Source organism: Pteropus medius, unplaced genomic scaffold (genome assembly GCF_902729225.1).
Source record: "Pteropus medius unplaced genomic scaffold, Ma_sr-lr_union100, whole genome shotgun sequence".
Lineage (NCBI taxonomy): Eukaryota > Metazoa > Chordata > Mammalia > Chiroptera > Pteropodidae > Pteropus > Pteropus medius.
The window spans coordinates 12,384,558-12,401,686 of record NW_024349796.1 but is presented as its reverse complement, the minus strand read 5'-3'; the positions used below and the strand labels follow the sequence as shown (position 1 = coordinate 12,401,686).

Genomic DNA, 17,129 nt, shown 5'->3' with positions numbered 1-17,129 from the left:
CACACACACACACACACACACACATATACACAGGCACACACACGCATGCATTTCAACTGCTCATTCTAGTGCTAGAGACAAGGCATTCTTTTTTTTCCTCCACTTTTAAAAGGAGGAAATACACAATAAAAAGTGTGTGTGTGTGTGTGTGTGTGTGTGTGTTTTAGATGTTCGCTATAGCGTGGGTTTGGATTCACTTAAAACCAGATCCCCGGGTCTCAGCCCCTCACCGGCTGAGACTTTAAGCCCTTGGTGCCTCCATTTCCTAGGCCCGTAGCTATTTGTAAATTGGCAACTTTGCTTGATATTCGCGGTGTGACTGGGGTCCTGGAGCCCTGGGTACCAGACATTCTAGCACAGAGAAGCGTCTTCGATGCCACACTCACAGGACACCTAACTTGCTCGGTTCACAGGTGCCCACCCTTGTGCTGTGACAATGCACCCTCTTCCCCTGTTGTGCCCTTCATGCTTTTATACTAGGAGGTGTTTAGATGGAAATTTGATTGGTTTTGTTTTGTTGTATGGTGATCAGTGAACTTCTCTTTCTCTTTTATTTTCTGTGACCATGGATGGCAAGCCGGGCACATTGGGATGGGAGCCAGAGTCTTGGACCTGGCCCCAGTCGTCAGATTAAGCCGAATGTCCTCGCAGCATGAGATGAGGGCGGAATGGTTATGAGGACTGAGTCCACTCCAGATGTCTAGGGGACCTGGGACAGGAGTGCAGTGGACACCCACGTACTGTATATGTAAACATTTAAAAGTTTATAAACCAAGATGGCGAACTGCTAAGCCAAACATGTTCTGTTCTCTTATTTGACACACATCCCTTCGCGATGGCCTGGAGGGCCAGCTTTGCATCTTTAATGCTCAGGCTCCGAGGAGTTTTGTCTCTGAAAGGAGCAGGGGAAGGAGAGTCTGTGCTGGGCCCACAGCCCATTTCTCTCACTCCCCACCTCCCTCCGTCTCGAGCATAGAGTGGACGCTCCTGCCCACATGTCTGCAGCCCGCTGACCCCCTCCAAACAGCTGTCCCTTGACCATGCCCTCACCTCCTCATGTGCACACCGGAAGTCCAGTCCAGGCCGCTTTCCAGAGAGTGGACCCAGGGGAGGGTCTCAGAATGGGACATGTCATGCTTTAGCCAGGAAATTCAAGGGTCCTAGGGACTTGAGATCATGAAAGACAGGGGTTGGCTCCAGTAAGCTTGTCCCTGAGTCTGTAGAAGGGCTCCTTGGGCAGTGGAGGCCTTATTAAGCCCAGGGCCTTCCAGTAGGGGCTAAAGATGGCACAGACAGAAACTTAATGATCACCTCAAACCCAGGGCATTCAAGATTAGGCGTTCGCCTGCAAGGCATGTGCTAAAGGCCATGGACATAGCCTGTGGTTCTGACACTGGTGACTCCTTTTCCACTCCGACCTGTGGACTCTCTCCTGAACAGGTGGTGAAGTCGTGGAGCATCTTTCCTGGATGGCTCATTTTCTTTGCTATCATGTGCTATTTTGGCCTTAGAATCGAATATTTGCAGCACTGGAGGAAATAACAAATTACAGATTGAGTGAGTGTAGATCATACGAACTTTCCATAGAAAAATACTATTTTCTATTTAACTTGTGTTTAGAGAAAATAATTACCCTGGTTTATAAATATGAGCTTTAAAACTCTTAATATATTATAAAATTGAAATCAGAAAAACTAAGGATGCTATTCTGGATTATCTTTATATATGTATTTTTTTTTTTAATTTATTTTTTCTTTCCTAAAAACACTCAGAAAATAAAATCAATTTTCCATGGCTCGCCTGAGCCTGTGGCCGCTGAAGTAGCAACAGGGGAGGGAAGGTGCCGTCAGGTGATGACTGAAGGTGGAGCTGGCATGCGAGCTGGTGCCCTGTCTGTCTGCAGTGTGGTAACCTCCCACATCCGCCCCACGTGGGCCATCCGTACGTACCTGTTCCTGAGTCAATCACTGTCTTAGGGACAGAAAGCCCGTGCATTGCCATTTCTTCCAAGGATTTGGTGGATGAATCTCTCTCTTTTCTTAGCTCGCCCCGGCCTATCACTTGTCAAACCTAAGACCTCTTCCAGCACTCCAGGACTTGGTGAGGAGGAAGTTGGCATTGTTTATATGCTCAGATCTGGAGGGTCAGTTCCAATTACTTCTTTAGAAATGCCATTTAACTTCCTGTCTGTCAGCAAGGTGGATTTTTACATTTGTGCTAGTACTTCTTGGGTCGTGTGTGGCTAACATTTTGATTTTCCCCTGAGGACATGCCATCCTGTCCACCCTATTATCCGATGACTGTTTTGAGGAAGGAGCTGGAGGCTGTTCTTCGATTACATGATACACTTCCAAGCATATATTTATACATTCTGATAGCTTTCATTTTTTTCCCTTCTTATTCTCCCTTAACTCAGAACAAGCCCTGACAACTGATATATTACCTTGTTAGAATAATTCAGGCCTATGGAGCACCTTATTAAACATTGACTACAAATGGTAGGAATGATACGTTGTACTTGATGGTTTCAAAATGCATATGTTTATACATACATTAAAGTAATTATGAGATGAGACCCGTCCACAGGTCCACACTAAGTTGGTTATGGCTAAATCCAGTCAGAGTAGATTAAAACGTTCACCCTAAAGGTAGGAAGGAAAACATCAGATCGAGTGCGGAGACGTCCGTTGTCTGAAATTGCTTTCGATGTGAGTGCACATCGCTTCTTTTGGTAATTAATGTCTCAGTGTGATTTGTCAAATCAGAGGAAAGGAAACACCAGCGGTTGTTAAAATTCCAGTTTTGGGAGCTGTGAGGAATGGCAGGGTGGGTTCAGTGTCCAGGATCAGAATTTCTTTTTCTTCACTGTTAAAGCCCAGTGCTCTGATTCATTTTTCTGATAAACTTAAGATACTATCTTTGTAGTCATCAAGCATATACATGGCTTTAGTTCACTTTCTTTTGAAGTTGCCGGTAATGGGACGTGAAGGCTTAGCCATTGGAGTTCGCTTAGACAATTTTAAAAGTTTTGCCTGGAATCAAAATTAGATAAAGGATGCTGGCTGAATATCCTAGTTTATACTAAAGTAAATGTAAGTTTATATTGAAAAGAAATGATGTTTCAGCATTTATTTTTTAAATTTATTTTCTCTATCATGGTAAAAAACACATAACAAAGAGCACATAGCATAAAATTGTTCACCTCAACCATTTTTAAGTGTACTGATCCCTAGCGTTAACTGTATTCACATAGTTGTACAACAGATCTTTAGGACTTTTTCATCTTGCAAAACTGAAACTCTACATCTTTTAAGCAGAAACACCCCATTCCCTCCTCCCCCAATCATCCACCATCCTACTTTCTATTTCTATGAGTTTAACTATTTTAGACACCTCCTGTAAGTGAAATCAGGCAGCATCTGTCTTTTTGCCACTGGCTTATTTCACTTAGCATGAGGGCCTCAGTTTATCTGTGGTGTACATGACAGGATTTCTTTCCTTTTTTAAGACTGCATAATATTCTACTGTGTGTTTATAGCACATTTTCTTTATTCGTTTATCAGTGGGCGTTAGGTTGTTTTTCCCCTCTTGGCCATCGTGAATAACGCTGCAGTAAACATGGGTCTGCACATTCCTCTTCAAGATCCTGTTTTCAGAGCTTTGGATATGTACCCGTAAATGGAATTGCTGGGTCACCCGGGAGTTCTACGTTTAATTTTTTGAGGAAGCACCATACCGTTTTCCATAGCGGCTGTACCATGTTATTCCCACCAATGGTGCACGAGGGTTCCGATTTCTCTGCATCCTTTAAAACACTTGTTATTTTTTCCTTCCTGTTCCTCTTCCTTCTCCTCCTTCTTCTCTTGAGTTTAATACAATGCCTCCGTACCAGTAATGGATGAAGAATTTGTTAACTAATCATGATAATAAGGAATATATTAGTTTTTAGAATGTGCCACACACTGTTCTAAGTGCTTCACATTAATCATCTCATTGAATTCTTGTATGGCCCCAATAAAGTAGATATACTATTATATTATGTAATATTATTTGTAGATGTGGATCTTGAGTCCCAGAGAATTAATTTCCCAAAACAATTCTCAAACAGTCTGAACACAGAACATGTGCTCTTACCCGCCCCTCCATTACCCTGCTTATATATTTTAAAAGGTTTTTAAAGCATTGAATAATTTCAGAATGAATTGTTCTTGAGTGATTTTAGTCCATGGGCAAAAGTTTTTATTAAGTTGTTAGAATAAATGTGGGAATTAAGAATATTCCCGAAATCATGCTTAGATGATATTAAAGGTTTTTAAAGAAGAGGGAGTCAAAAGTAATTCTTAAAAATGTTTAATTTTTATAAATCATTTTCAGAAATCCCCTAAATATGAAGTTTGAGAGTTCAGCTCTTCCGTGCCTTTCTATCAGTTTTCTGTCTCAGTCCCTTGAATTTTATCTGTTCGTACTCATTTCACCACTCAATTTTTAGTTCTTAGTTTAGATTGATCTTAGAATTGTACCTACCCACTCCCCACTGATAATACTTCCTGGACTCTTTAATTTTTTTTATTTCAGGAGGAAAGAGGCTCATTTCTCCTTTTGATGTCAGGAAGATGGTTCACTTGCATCAAGTTTGTGACCACGAGAGAGGGCAACTCAGAATCGATTTTTTTTCTTTTGACGAATATTGGTCAGAAGAAGAAAAAAACACGATTATACAAATAGATCTGTAGTTTTAAAGCAAAAAATTATATTCTTGGGATTAAACCTTGTTTTATTTTTGTTTTAAGAAGTATAAAGAAACAACCATATTGTTATATAATTGTTAATAAAGGCATCACTGAGTAATACTAGAAAGAAGAGAATTTAATACAAGGAAATCTCGATTAATTTAGAATTTAGAGCTTGAAATCCAAATGCAATTTTAGAAGGAATCTGAAAGCAAACCCCAAATCCATATTCTGATATCTATTTCAGAGGCGAGTACAAGAATCTCCAAAGGAATGAATGTAGCCCAAAATCATGTCCTTGATTGTACCTTTTCCCCATTTCACTTACAAAGCATCGTCACTTCTCCCTAGGTAAATCCTTGCTTCTGAAGCACCCTCACTGTCCCCCAGTCTTCAAACTACGTTTCGTATGGAGAACCAGTTCAACTTTGGATGTTTAATGCCAGAGTCCTCCAGCTCGTTCTTCCATTTGCTCTTCTCAGATCAGTTTACTAAGATTTTGTTTTATTTTATTTTATTTTTTTTAGTATCAATACTTAATTTGTGGGAATCCACTTTACAGGGTTATGAGCAAGAAAGGAAATAATGGATAATAGATTGTATTTTTGAACATTGCACCCTTTGTCCATGTGCTTTAGACCAGAGGTCAGGAAACCAAGGCAGGGTTTTCCTTCGCAAAAACCCCTTTTGCTAAGGAAAGTTGCCTTGGAGCAGAGCCACACCCATTGCTGTGGTCTGTGGCCGCCTCAGTGCTCTGCTGAGAGCTGAGGAGTCACAAGGGACACTGGATGATCTGCAAAGCTTAAATATTTACTCTCTGGGCCTAGGGCTTGTCAATGCCCCTTATATGAAGAATGAGAGTTAAACAAGTATTGAGTGGAGGAGGCAACCCTACCCCCACCTCCCGGCGCCGTCGTCAAACAGGAGGTCTCTCCTCCTTCCCTCGGTCCTACTCTTGTCTGAGGCGGTGCCGGGCGCTTCTCTGCCATCCCTGTGATACCGGCAGTGGAGGGACACAGGCGGCGCTTCAGGAGGGAGCCCTGGCGGCAGAAGCTCTAACGCTCAGGAGCTTTCAGGTTCTCCTCTAGGCTTTCTTTGTTTTGCTCTAAACCCAGCTAGCAGCCCTGTCTCAGTTCCCTGCCCGTTGGGGTAATTAGTAATTAGTCTTTTTTGAATGTTTGTTTGCTTGTGCTTCTCTTATGTACCTGTTGATCGAACAGACCTACTATGTCTACCGGCCTCTTTGCTTGCTAGCACCTGGACGGAGGGAGTTCTCTGCCTGGCATTTCCTTCCTTCGGTGCTGAGAACCAGCACCTGGGCACTTCTCAAGTCCCTCGTAGCTCTTCTCCTATGTCTCAAATCCCTTCCCGAGTATGGATCACACCCTATGTGACAAAGCAAGTTATAGTGTCACAATTATTGTTGATAATCGATGCTCCCTCTGCATCAGGCACTGTGCTGAGTACCTTAAATGCATGATCTCATTTGACTTTTACAGCACCCTCTGAAGGTATCAGTTGTTATCTGCACTTCAGCCACAAAGCAAGTAACTTCACATTTAGACGTGTTCCCCAACTCCTACAGAAAATGGGAGAGCAGGGACTTGAACCCGGTTTGACTCCAGCAGCTTAGCTTGTAATCGTGGTGATACTGCCTCCTACAGTTTAATACAGATCTGTTAGCATCACTGTGTCAAGCAGCATTTTCTAAATCTGCACCAGCCCTGGAGGAAGCAGACAAATACTCGTTAAAGATATGAACTTGAAGGAAGAATCAAGCATCATGAACTTGATCTTGAAGGAAGAATCAAACATCCATGTTTCTTTTCTGGCCAAGTTCTGGGCACATTGATGGCATTCAAGTACAGAAGCACTTAGGGACAGTATCAGGAAAGGATGTGCTTGTTTGTACTTGTTTAAGGTACAGAGAAAATCTGAAGGTTGTTGTGAAGTCAAAGTCCTATTCCAGTCGGTTGCTTTGTCACATAGGGTGTGATCCAAACGCCACCAACACTTGTCGTGTGGACTCCTTGTACCGTACGGCAGCTGCCACGGCAAAACGTACACACTGAAATGTTTTCCATGCAGAGTTAGCGGGTGCATGAGCCTTCATTAGCATTTCTTTTTTCCACCAAGGCTATTTTGTTAATAAACCATTTTTTCCCTATTTTTTGAATCACATTTTAAAAGGAAGATAGGCAGACTTGTATAGGTTTTTAAAGATTTGTGGGCAGAGCGAGAACATTTAAAAGTTGATGTATATTATTAGCACAGCAAATTTGGGAGGTCATGGTTAGCTCAGGTATAAAGCCTCTCGTGTGGCAGGGGACATCTCTGAGCTCTTTCATGAAGACTCCTGGGACACGATCCCTACACTATAGGAGCTTAAAAGCAAAGATGAAGTGGCTGCACACATCACATAGACGCAGCCGTGCCCAACATTTGTGGCACCAGGGACCAGGGCTCCTGTGAGGATCTAACGCCTGATGCTCTGAGGCGGAGCTGAGGCGCTGATGCTGGCGCTGGGGAGCGGCTGCAGATACAGATGAAGCTCGTTCCCTCACCGGCCGCTCACCTCCTGCTGTGCAGCCGGGTTCCTAACAGGACAAGGACCGGTACTGGTCCATGGCCTCGGGGTTGGGACCCTGTCTTAGGGGATGTGTCCCCCACTGCAGGAGAACACTAGCCTTCTCCTAGAAGGTATCATGACGTCACAGCTAAAAACGTTGAATTTCTGCATAACTCTGCTGAGAGATATTTATATTCTACATCATTTTCATCAATGAGCGTATTTTTATTATACACATTCTCTTTTTAATGCATTTCAGCCCTCGCCCTTCTGATTATGAACTGCCTTTTCTCTCTACCGTGAACAATAGTATTATTTTGAGATCTTTAAAATGCATTGTTTACAACCTGACACCTGTTGCTTTGGCGACACTGGTTTGTTTGGTTTCTGTGGAATTAAACTGGCCACGAACCGTAGTGGCGCAGAGATCAGTTGAGGGATTTCTTTTTGAGGTGTTGAGAGATGCCGTTCTCTTACAAGCAACCCTATCCTCTCCCACAGCTGCCTCAGCAGCATCAGCTGACAGCAGAAAAGACAATGCCAAGGCCACCCTTGCCCCGCCACGGCCAGGCGTCAGCATTTCCCTTCCAGCCAGTGACAATAACAGCAGCAGCAGCTACACGAAGCGCCCCCTCAGAAGAAAGGAATTTCATTTTTCGTTTCTGTGCCACACAATGCTCAGTCAATCCCTTGGGAAAGGCCGGAGGCCGGCGGCATTGCGTCAGGGTTAAGAGCACAGGCTTTCTGGGTTCAAATCCTGGCTCGGACACTTGTGAGCTACGTGACGCCGGCTGTGTTACCTCTTTTCTTCTGTGTCTTCGTTCTTCCATCTGCAGAATGGGGGTTTGTGTATGTAAAGCACGTGGACAAGAGCCTGGCACTCTTAATGTTTATTATAGGTATTGATAGGTAAGTTTTAATGGGTGCGTGTAAGGAGTATTGGACTGGATGTCCGGATGCTTGAGTTTTTGTCCTTTCCCTGCAATTACCTAGCTGGGACAGGAGGTGGCAGTTCAGTAGGCACACATAATAACGTATGTCACTTGGTAAGGGAAGGGCTCACCTGAGAGGAACCGGGTGCACCCATAGAGATTCCTAACTCCGTGGGCCTGGGACAGCATCGCTGAAGAAATGATAAAAGAGGCACTTGAGAAAGATCGGAAGGAAAGACAGTGGTGCTTTCTAGGAACTTGGACTAATTCGATGTGGACGTCATACAGCACGTGGGCCTGGATGGGGGTAGAAATTGACCTGGCCCTATGGCGAGAGATAAGGCTGGGGTGAGATTTTGAAGAGCTTTCCAAATGCCTCACTCAGTTATATTCAGATTATATCCCATGATAGGCAGTTTATGAGTTCCAGGGGGCGGGGGGTGACAGGAAATATTCACAGGAAAATGTGGTTGATGTCTCAGAAATTCACTTCTTAGACAATTTGGTGCTTTAAAAAATGACTCGAGTTATTACACGTCTTCCTCTCCTAGTATCTGTAAAATATAGTGCTATATACTGGAGTTGTTGGCAGGACAGACCCCTCTCTCAGCCTCGTGGGGTAAATGGCATATTTATTTTCACAGCCTTAAGTAAATCCGAGGGAGGTTGTTTTTATACGGTTCTCAAACTCCACTCAAAGTGTTTAATGATCGATGGGCTCGTGCAGTGTGTCTCCCCTTCAGGAGGCAGAACCCAACTATGCAATTTTCATCCGCACGTTTCACGTGACGCTTACGGGGTGTTACAGCCTCCCCCCTTCTCTCTCCCCTCACTCACTCATCCTCTGATGGTTTCCTGAACCAGATGCAAGGCAGTACGCTAAGGATGGACATTCAGTGGGCGTGCAAGACTTGTTTCCACCTTTTTTTTTTTTTTAAGAAACAAACATTCATAGAGCCTAGTGTGTGGTTAATAATCATGGAATTAAAGCAATAAGAATTGTGGTGTTTACAGATTTGGGCGAAGCTGAAGATACGCCTTGTTTAAACTGGCAAAAAAAAAAAAATCAAGGCAAAATAAATAATCTCCTCTCATGTAACAGCATTGTTTTCCTGGCGAACCATTTTTTATTCAATGCAATTGGGAAATTTCACGTTGCGGTTAGACGCACTACACAGCGGGGAGTCGATGGCAATCCCCGCTGTAGGCTTCACGGCCCTCCTCCCACACTCCCCGGAGCATGAAACCAGGGTGCGTGGTCTTCTTGGTCTCCAGCCGCTAGACTTTGCTCAGGATTTGTAAGCCTGTCTGCTTGTTGGTTTCTTTCTGGTCTTTTTTCCCTTAAAGGCAAAGCATCGTTTATTCTCATTTTGGAGCCCAGCCTCAGATTCACTGTGAAAATGTGGCAGTTTCTGCCAACAGACCGTTATGGCTCTTCTAGACTATGTTTGGGATTCCCAGGATTTAATCCTAGAGACCCTTGAAGGACCAAATATCAAAAGACCCTTTTTTATACCTATCTGACTTCCACCTCACTTTTTCGGGGCAAAGGGGCAACGAAAAGGCAAAGGACACGAGGCTGGCATAACCCTGTGTCTGCAGGTGCTCAGATAAGAGGTGCCTGTGAGCCACCTCAGTATGCCACCACCTGCACTTCACAGGTGGCTCGGGGTCCCCTTCGGAGTCTGGCACTGCCATTCTTTGTAATATTCGGGGGCATCCTCATTTAGAGCTGGAGGCAGATTCTCAGAATATCTTTAGTGATCTGGAGATCGCTGAAATTTTTAGGTAGATAATACAATGTAACAGTGGACAGAAATCGTTTGGCATCATCATGCCTCGTGATAAAGAGGGCCATCAGGTGTTTTGCGTGAAGATGAATGAAGTGTAGTTCGTAAAGTACCGCTGGTGGCAGTTCTAAAAAAAAGTGGCGTAAAGTTTTTGAAGCAGTCCTTTTGGGAACAGATGCAGTGTCTTTAGGTAACTTATTTTGAAGTCTAACTTTGAGTTTATTCTTTGGGGAAAAAAAAAAGAAAAAGCACTCCAATGCTCATTGATGGATTCATGACCCTTTTTTATGCTACACATATGTAATAAATTATTATTCCATATTATATAATCTCAGCTATAGATAGTATTTTTTTTTTATTTCAAGTGCAATGAGCAGAAAATAGCTAGAAACAAAGAAGCATTCAAAACTAAAAAGTGAAGGAAAGAAAAGGAAGTTATCTATATAGAAAAACCTTTACTACTATCTATAGAGGGTTTTCTTTTGTTTGGGGCATTTAAAACAAAAATACTACAGATTATTGCTTACATGTTTTTAATGCTCTATAATTGTGCACTGAGGCAAATACGCCTTTTTTCAAAATCACTTAATGTTGGAAAGCAACTGGATAAACCCCACCGGAGTGCCCTGTGGGTCATCTCAAGCCGTTTGGTTCTGCTAATAAAATTAAAACAATTGGGGGAAATATGCAGATGCGGGCTTTATAATTGTGATGTCCGTGTGTATGAAAAAGAGGGCGACTCTTGGGAACTCCGTGAAGCCCAGTCCGTCACTACTATGTGTGAATGGAGGGAGTAGAGATTTGACATATATTTTTATTTTGAGATGCCATGCTAATTCACATCATTCAGCCCCTTCGCTGCCAAACTGTAAAAGTCCATTAAGTGGCTGAAAGGAATATACAAATTATCCACTGGCACTCCAGGCTGGAGTTTCATACACCCTGTTATTCCATCCGCCAGCTAGCTGCAAGATTCTATTAAGCAGTAAGTGAGAAAATTATATTGCCTGCAAACTAATTGTACAAAAGATTCTGAAATAAGGAATCAGAGCCCAGGACTTTCTGAAAAGCCGCCAGGAGATATTACAAATGGCTCTATCATTCCCGTCATCCCAGTTTAAAAACCCAGAGCCTCCATGTTGATTCGCTCACCCCGCAGCAGAGCTTACTCCCTCGGCTATTGACAAAACTGGGAAGATTCCCATCGTGTCACCAGTAGCTGCCCAATTCAGTCCCTAGTGCCATTTAACAAATGCGTCCCAGAAAATAGCAAGCTATAATCCAAGCAAACCCCGTGTCTGCGATGAGACTCCGAGGCTGCAAATAACCTCTGCGTCGTCCTGCGTGACAATCCAGAGTTCAGATTCCAGGTGCCCACAGCTGCTATTGGCAATATTTTTGTCTGGTTTCTGCTTTCATGAATCGAAGAAAACAAGCGCCCCCGTAGAGATCATAAGGTCCGCTGGGAGCGATGTCTGAGCCATTACCGAAATAGATGTGACATTGTTGCCCAGGTGCTGGGGGCTGCACAGTTTTAGGATAAAATGCTTTCTTTATTGAGTAGAAAAAGTGCCAGGGAAGGTTTTTCAAGGGCAGAATCTCTGCGGACTCGACTGGGGATCAAAGGCTTGGTTGGGTGGGTGGTCATGTCCGAACTCAGTCACGCAGGGGGAGGGCTGGCGAATGAGGAGGTTTTCCTGTAGCAAAACAGTTCTTTAAAATGAAGTTGATTTGTTTTGCAAGATACAAACCAGTGTTGCTTAACGAAACCAAGGTTATCGTCCATATACGTCAAGCCAAGTTTATTGAAACAGGACATTTGGTCGAAGGATACCTGATTTCCTCTTAAACGATTTTTACACGCATTAAGCCAAAAGTATATCATTTATGAAAACACTCAGGACCAGTTTGCTTCCCATCCATTTGCAGTGACATTCTTATAAAAATGTGCTGTTCCCTGCAGCTTTGGGAAGATGCCTTTACCCCAACGCGGTTATTTCTTCGTTTTTCACAGCACAGTTCAAGCATTTGTGTCCGTGTAAAGAATTCGCCAACTTCCCTGAGCACAGTCTCTGCATTTGTGGACGTGCGTGCTGGTTCTGAATCCAGAGCTGTCACACCAAACACTAAGTTGCACTGTTGTTTGTTTACACATCTGTAAGACCATGGACCCCTGACGAGGCAGACCCACGTCTCTATCTCAACCCAGCACATGATAAAAAATTCCAGACTCATGGATAAGCACGGAGGATTCAGCAATGAATAAGTCAGAATCCCTCTTCCAAGAGTTCATTCTCAGGCTATTAAAAAGTTTCCAGCCTTTACATTTCTCTTTGTCATTGAAGATTCATGGGAGGTAACAGCTCGGAAGGAAGTTAGAATAGTTCATTGTATGCAATTTAAAAGTCTCACTATAAAAGTCTCAAAATAGAGCACCTATTTCGTAAATAATAAGTATTATAATTAGATAAAAGTTAAATAACTCATTTAGTGCCATCTATCTATATTTTCACATTTTCCTTTTATTGGTATCCTATTCGTGTCGAGATGCATTTTTATTTCCTTTGAAGCCTCTTACAGTTATTTTTCCTTTTCACACTTTACTCCCTAGAAGTCTTTGCGTTTTATTGGTTCCCTCTTGATAATCTCTCCCCGTTTTGCCATGCATTTCCATTTTTGGCAAAGCTACTGTTCAAGGTTTTGAAAAATTAACTAGATTTTCTTTTACTTTTTCTGATTTGTGAAACGGATTTCCTAGTGTGCTTCATATCACTTCCTGAAGGGACATCTGGCTCACTTGACTGTGGCCATGGCTGCATTACAGCACCGTAATTGATGTTCATAGAAATAACCTTGAGATATCAAGAAAATATTAACTTATTCTAAGAGTATTATTTTACTTACGTTCTCCTTCTTCGTGGAAGATTTCTGTATTGCCTAAGAAGTGGTTCTTGCCTCCAGGATCTTATCATCTAATGGGTAATATGCATGTGAAAAGGTATAACAAAATACGGCATGTCTGGATCTGATGAGAGTATCCGAAAAGGTATGAGAACCAAGAAATCATTTTCTGCTGGGATGGGCTGAGACGTTTTCATGAAAGATTTGACTGGAATTCGAGTTGAACACTGGGACTTGGAAGTAATTTTAAGAAGGAAAGAGGGCCAAAGATAGATCATTCTCAGCGAGAAGTCTGAAGGGCACAGCGAAAATGAGTCCATCAAAAGTGGCTGCATCGGAAAGTTCATACAAGATAATCATTTCAATATTGCTGGAGAAGTGGGTGAGAATTGGATTGGAGGAGACTTTGTTAGCTAGTCTGATATTATATATTTAATTCAGGAAGCCATCGGAATTTATTGATTTTTTGTTTTTTTTTTTTTTAATTAGGGTGATGAAGGATCAAAGCAAGTCACAGGAAGAGGAATAGGATAGTGGTATGTGGCATGGATTAGAGGGGACAGTGGAGGCAAAATGCCCAGTTAGGGGATAACTGCCATAGGCTAGGTGTGAGCTCACACATGCCTGGTTGAGGTTCCTGTCAGACGTATGCTATCGTGAAGGATGAGGATATAATTTTCAAAGAGGAAGAGGAACTAGTTTGAAAGGAATGATGATTATTTGTGTGTGTGGGTCATCCCAGGAGAAGTTTTCAGCTCTGGGTTCCAAGCTTGGGGTCAAGTGCCCACGCCTCCATACTGGAAGGTACACGAAGCATGACTTCACACTGATTTTTCAGGTAAACGAATGGGAAGGAATGCTGTTTGGAAAAGAGTTTTTTTTTTTTTTTCTTCTTGCTAGTCATTGTTCAGCTCTTTCTAAGAAAGCAGAGATGTGGCTTTCTTTTTAAATAAGTATAAGGAGAGCCATGCAGATGGAAGGGTCTCGCAGTAGAATACTAATTAACCCCCAGGAAATTACTAGCAACACTCTCTCGATGCAAAATAAAGTTCAGTAATGGTTAAAGAAACTCTGCAGTGAAAAATGATTTATCTAAAGTTCACATTCTAAATCCTTTTATTCTCAGACATGACCCAGCCAGGCTGGTTTCTTTGACTTCCCCTTGCTTTTCAATGAATACAGCATCAGTAATATCTCTGAGGAAGGTGAGGTGTGTGCTTCTGTTGATGCAATTAATATTACTCTTATTATTCAACCTCTTATGTGAAAAAGTAGTTGCTTTTATTATTATAAATACCCTGAATTAGAATGCTAATTTAGTCAAATAATTTTGATAGGCTTATCTCAGGTTATAATGTACAGCCTGTTTTTTTTATTTTTTTTATTTTTGAGTCATGCATGCTTAACCAATTTTCAGTAGTTGTAAGTGGTTAGGTATTACTTCCTGTTGAATTAGCAGTTGCTGATGACTTGAGTCTGTACAATCCTGCAACCCAGTAATGTGATATTTACCGAGGAGACATCAGTCTGGAGAAAGGTAGTCAATATAAATCAGTGTTTACAAAGTGTGATTAACTCTGAAATATTTCATCAATGCCGTGGTCCCAGGCAGCCTCTATGCTAATTATCAGAGTCTGTGCATGTTTCAGGGGACTTGGACGGACCCCGGGCATTGCAGACGTGGAGCAGCAAAATTGCAATTATGCTCGGACCATCTCTGATGACAATTTATGCATGTGGCGTGATGACCTCCCCCTTCCCAAGAGGGCGATAAACAGAATGCATTTTCATTAAGATACTGATGCACTGAATCACAAGGGGAAAGGGTTAGGAAGTAAATCGGAGACCTTCAGGCACTGTGTGGCAGAGCCGATAGGGGAGAGAGGCTCGATCTTGAACACAGCTTCTTTGCAAAGCCGTAGGCAGGCCCAGGGCACAGCCCACACGCTGTCACTGCCCCTAACTGAAAAAAAAGAAAAAATGAAGTTATAGTTTGGATCTTCTTCTGGTTTCGTGTCATTTCAAATATATAGATGCTACCGTAAGTGATGTGAACTCTAATACTAAAAATATAATTTCATAGCAGTTTGTTCTTATTTAAAACATTTCCATGGAGCTTAAGTGTGTGGGTTTCATTATGTGAGGAGTATAACAGACGTAATGACGATGATGGTTGATGATGATGATGACGATGGTGGTTGATGGGGTGACTCCATGACAACGACCTGCTGATGATGATTTATTTAATTTATGGTATGATGGCACGGCGACTCTTATGACGCAAGCCGATTATTTACGGTTTTGACGATGATGGCCGCATTTATTTATTTAATTTTACGGTGGTTGATGGTGACGCATGACCATGACGTTGGACATTATTTTGCGGTTGATCTGGATGTATTTATCTACGATGGCTGACATTTATTTATTTATTTAATCGGCTGCGGCCGACGGTGACTCATTCATTTACGGGCCGATTTACTTTTCTACGATGACGACGGTGGTTGACAAGACGATGACAAATGATGGCCGATGATGACGACGATGGTGGCTGATGGCATGTAACATCTACGACGCATGTTGATTTACGACATATTGAGGATGTTGAGCATTTACCAATAAGGATCATTTACCAAGCACAAAATTGTCTTTGCGAGGTGGTGGTTAGTGTTAGAACCACGGAACTTTAGTTGCTGCCCTCTAGAAGCTTCCTGCAAGGTCCCACGTTAGCCTGCCAATCGTTTTTCACAGCGAAGTTTGGCAGCCATTCGATAACAGAAAGATGATAAGCCTGGTGCAGCAAGCGTTAGCGACCCAAAGAAATCCAAGCTTGAGGACACAAGAATATAGTTCTGATGTTTGTGTTTTTATGGCAATAACCTGCTTTGAAATTTCTTTTGGCCCTGAAGCTCTTGGAAGACCGTTACTTTGCCTGGGTGGACTACACATGACGGCGTCAAGGCTAATTTAAACAGTCTTTTAAAGAGCATCACTAGATATCATCACATCGTTTAATGCATGTTCAGTGCTTGTAACGCTTGTAACATGAATCCCATGAGACATTTTTTTAGGGGGGAGAGGGCAGGCATCACAACTGGCATTGCCTTTGAGGTGCTAGTATTTCCTGGGTCTTGCACATCTAACAGCTTCTCTCCTTCCAACTCTGCGTTTTAGGTAACATAGAGTATAGCTGCCCTGCCACGAACGAATGTGAGATCACAAAGCGCAGACGAAAATCCTGCCAGGCTTGTCGCTTCATGAAGTGTTTAAAAGTGGGCATGCTGAAGGAAGGTAAGGCCCCTCGCCAGTCGCCCTGTGCTTTGGGCTGGGAATGGAGGAGGGGATGCACGAGGAATTAGATAGATGTCATTCCCAGGAAGATCTGGGGTTACAGTAAGTACCCTGAATCCGACGGTAGAATGTTCCTTCTTTATACCCGCATTTCCTGGTACCCTGAGGCTAACGACTTGACATCCGCAGGAAAGGGCAGGTCTGATGGGTGGCGGAGCGCACCAGGTATGTTTGGGCAGCTCTCGTTGTTTTCATCTTTATTTTTGCCAGAAGGCAGAGGATGGACACCAGGAGGCTACTGTTATTGTCCTTTTGCATTTCTTCTCATTATTAGGTTCATAGAGAGCTATTTTCCCATCTCTATCGAGGTATAATTGACAAAGTTGATATTTAATGCTCATGGGTTGATGTTTTGATATACATATATTTTGTAAAATAATTGCCACAATGTAGCTAATTAACATATCTATCACTTCATAAAGTTACCATTTTCTTTTTCTTAATTAAACTTAGATTTAAAGCCCTCTTTATTCTCTTCTAATCTTTTAGACTTATTTTCTATCATAAAGAGCTTGTAATAATAATATTAAAATAATCGCTTTCAGTTGGGGATAGAAGCAGAAGACACAAGATAATAACCATGAACGTGTGTATTCTGTGCCAAACAAATTGCCTGAACTCACACAGCTACATAGTCAGATCATAGAATTCATTCAACCCCTCCACCAGTATCAAAGGTCTTAAAACAGTTATATATTCCAGTGCGTCTGGTGCAACTAACATTTTAGCTTAGAGATAGAAATCGTTCTTTTCGTCGGTAGCCCTAGATTTAGTCTTTTTCCCTTAAATGTGTCTTTGTACATATGTGTGCTGTTGTAGATCTGCATTTTACATATTGCCTTTAGGTTTTACTGTT

At 42.4% G+C, this 17,129-nt stretch overlaps 1 protein-coding gene across 16 annotated transcripts in view; it reads left to right on the top strand.

The window, feature by feature from the left end:
* ESRRG (estrogen related receptor gamma) overlaps nucleotides 1–17,129 on the top strand; it is a 519,096-nt gene that overhangs the window by 366,178 nt on the left and 135,789 nt on the right. For all 16 annotated transcript variants that reach the window (XM_039883372.1, XM_039883368.1, XM_039883362.1 and 13 more), the window contains one exon: nucleotides 16,097–16,213. In XM_039883372.1, the coding sequence (XP_039739306.1) occupies nucleotides 16,097–16,213 (117 nt within the window). The remainder of the gene's footprint in view (nucleotides 1–16,096; nucleotides 16,214–17,129) is intronic.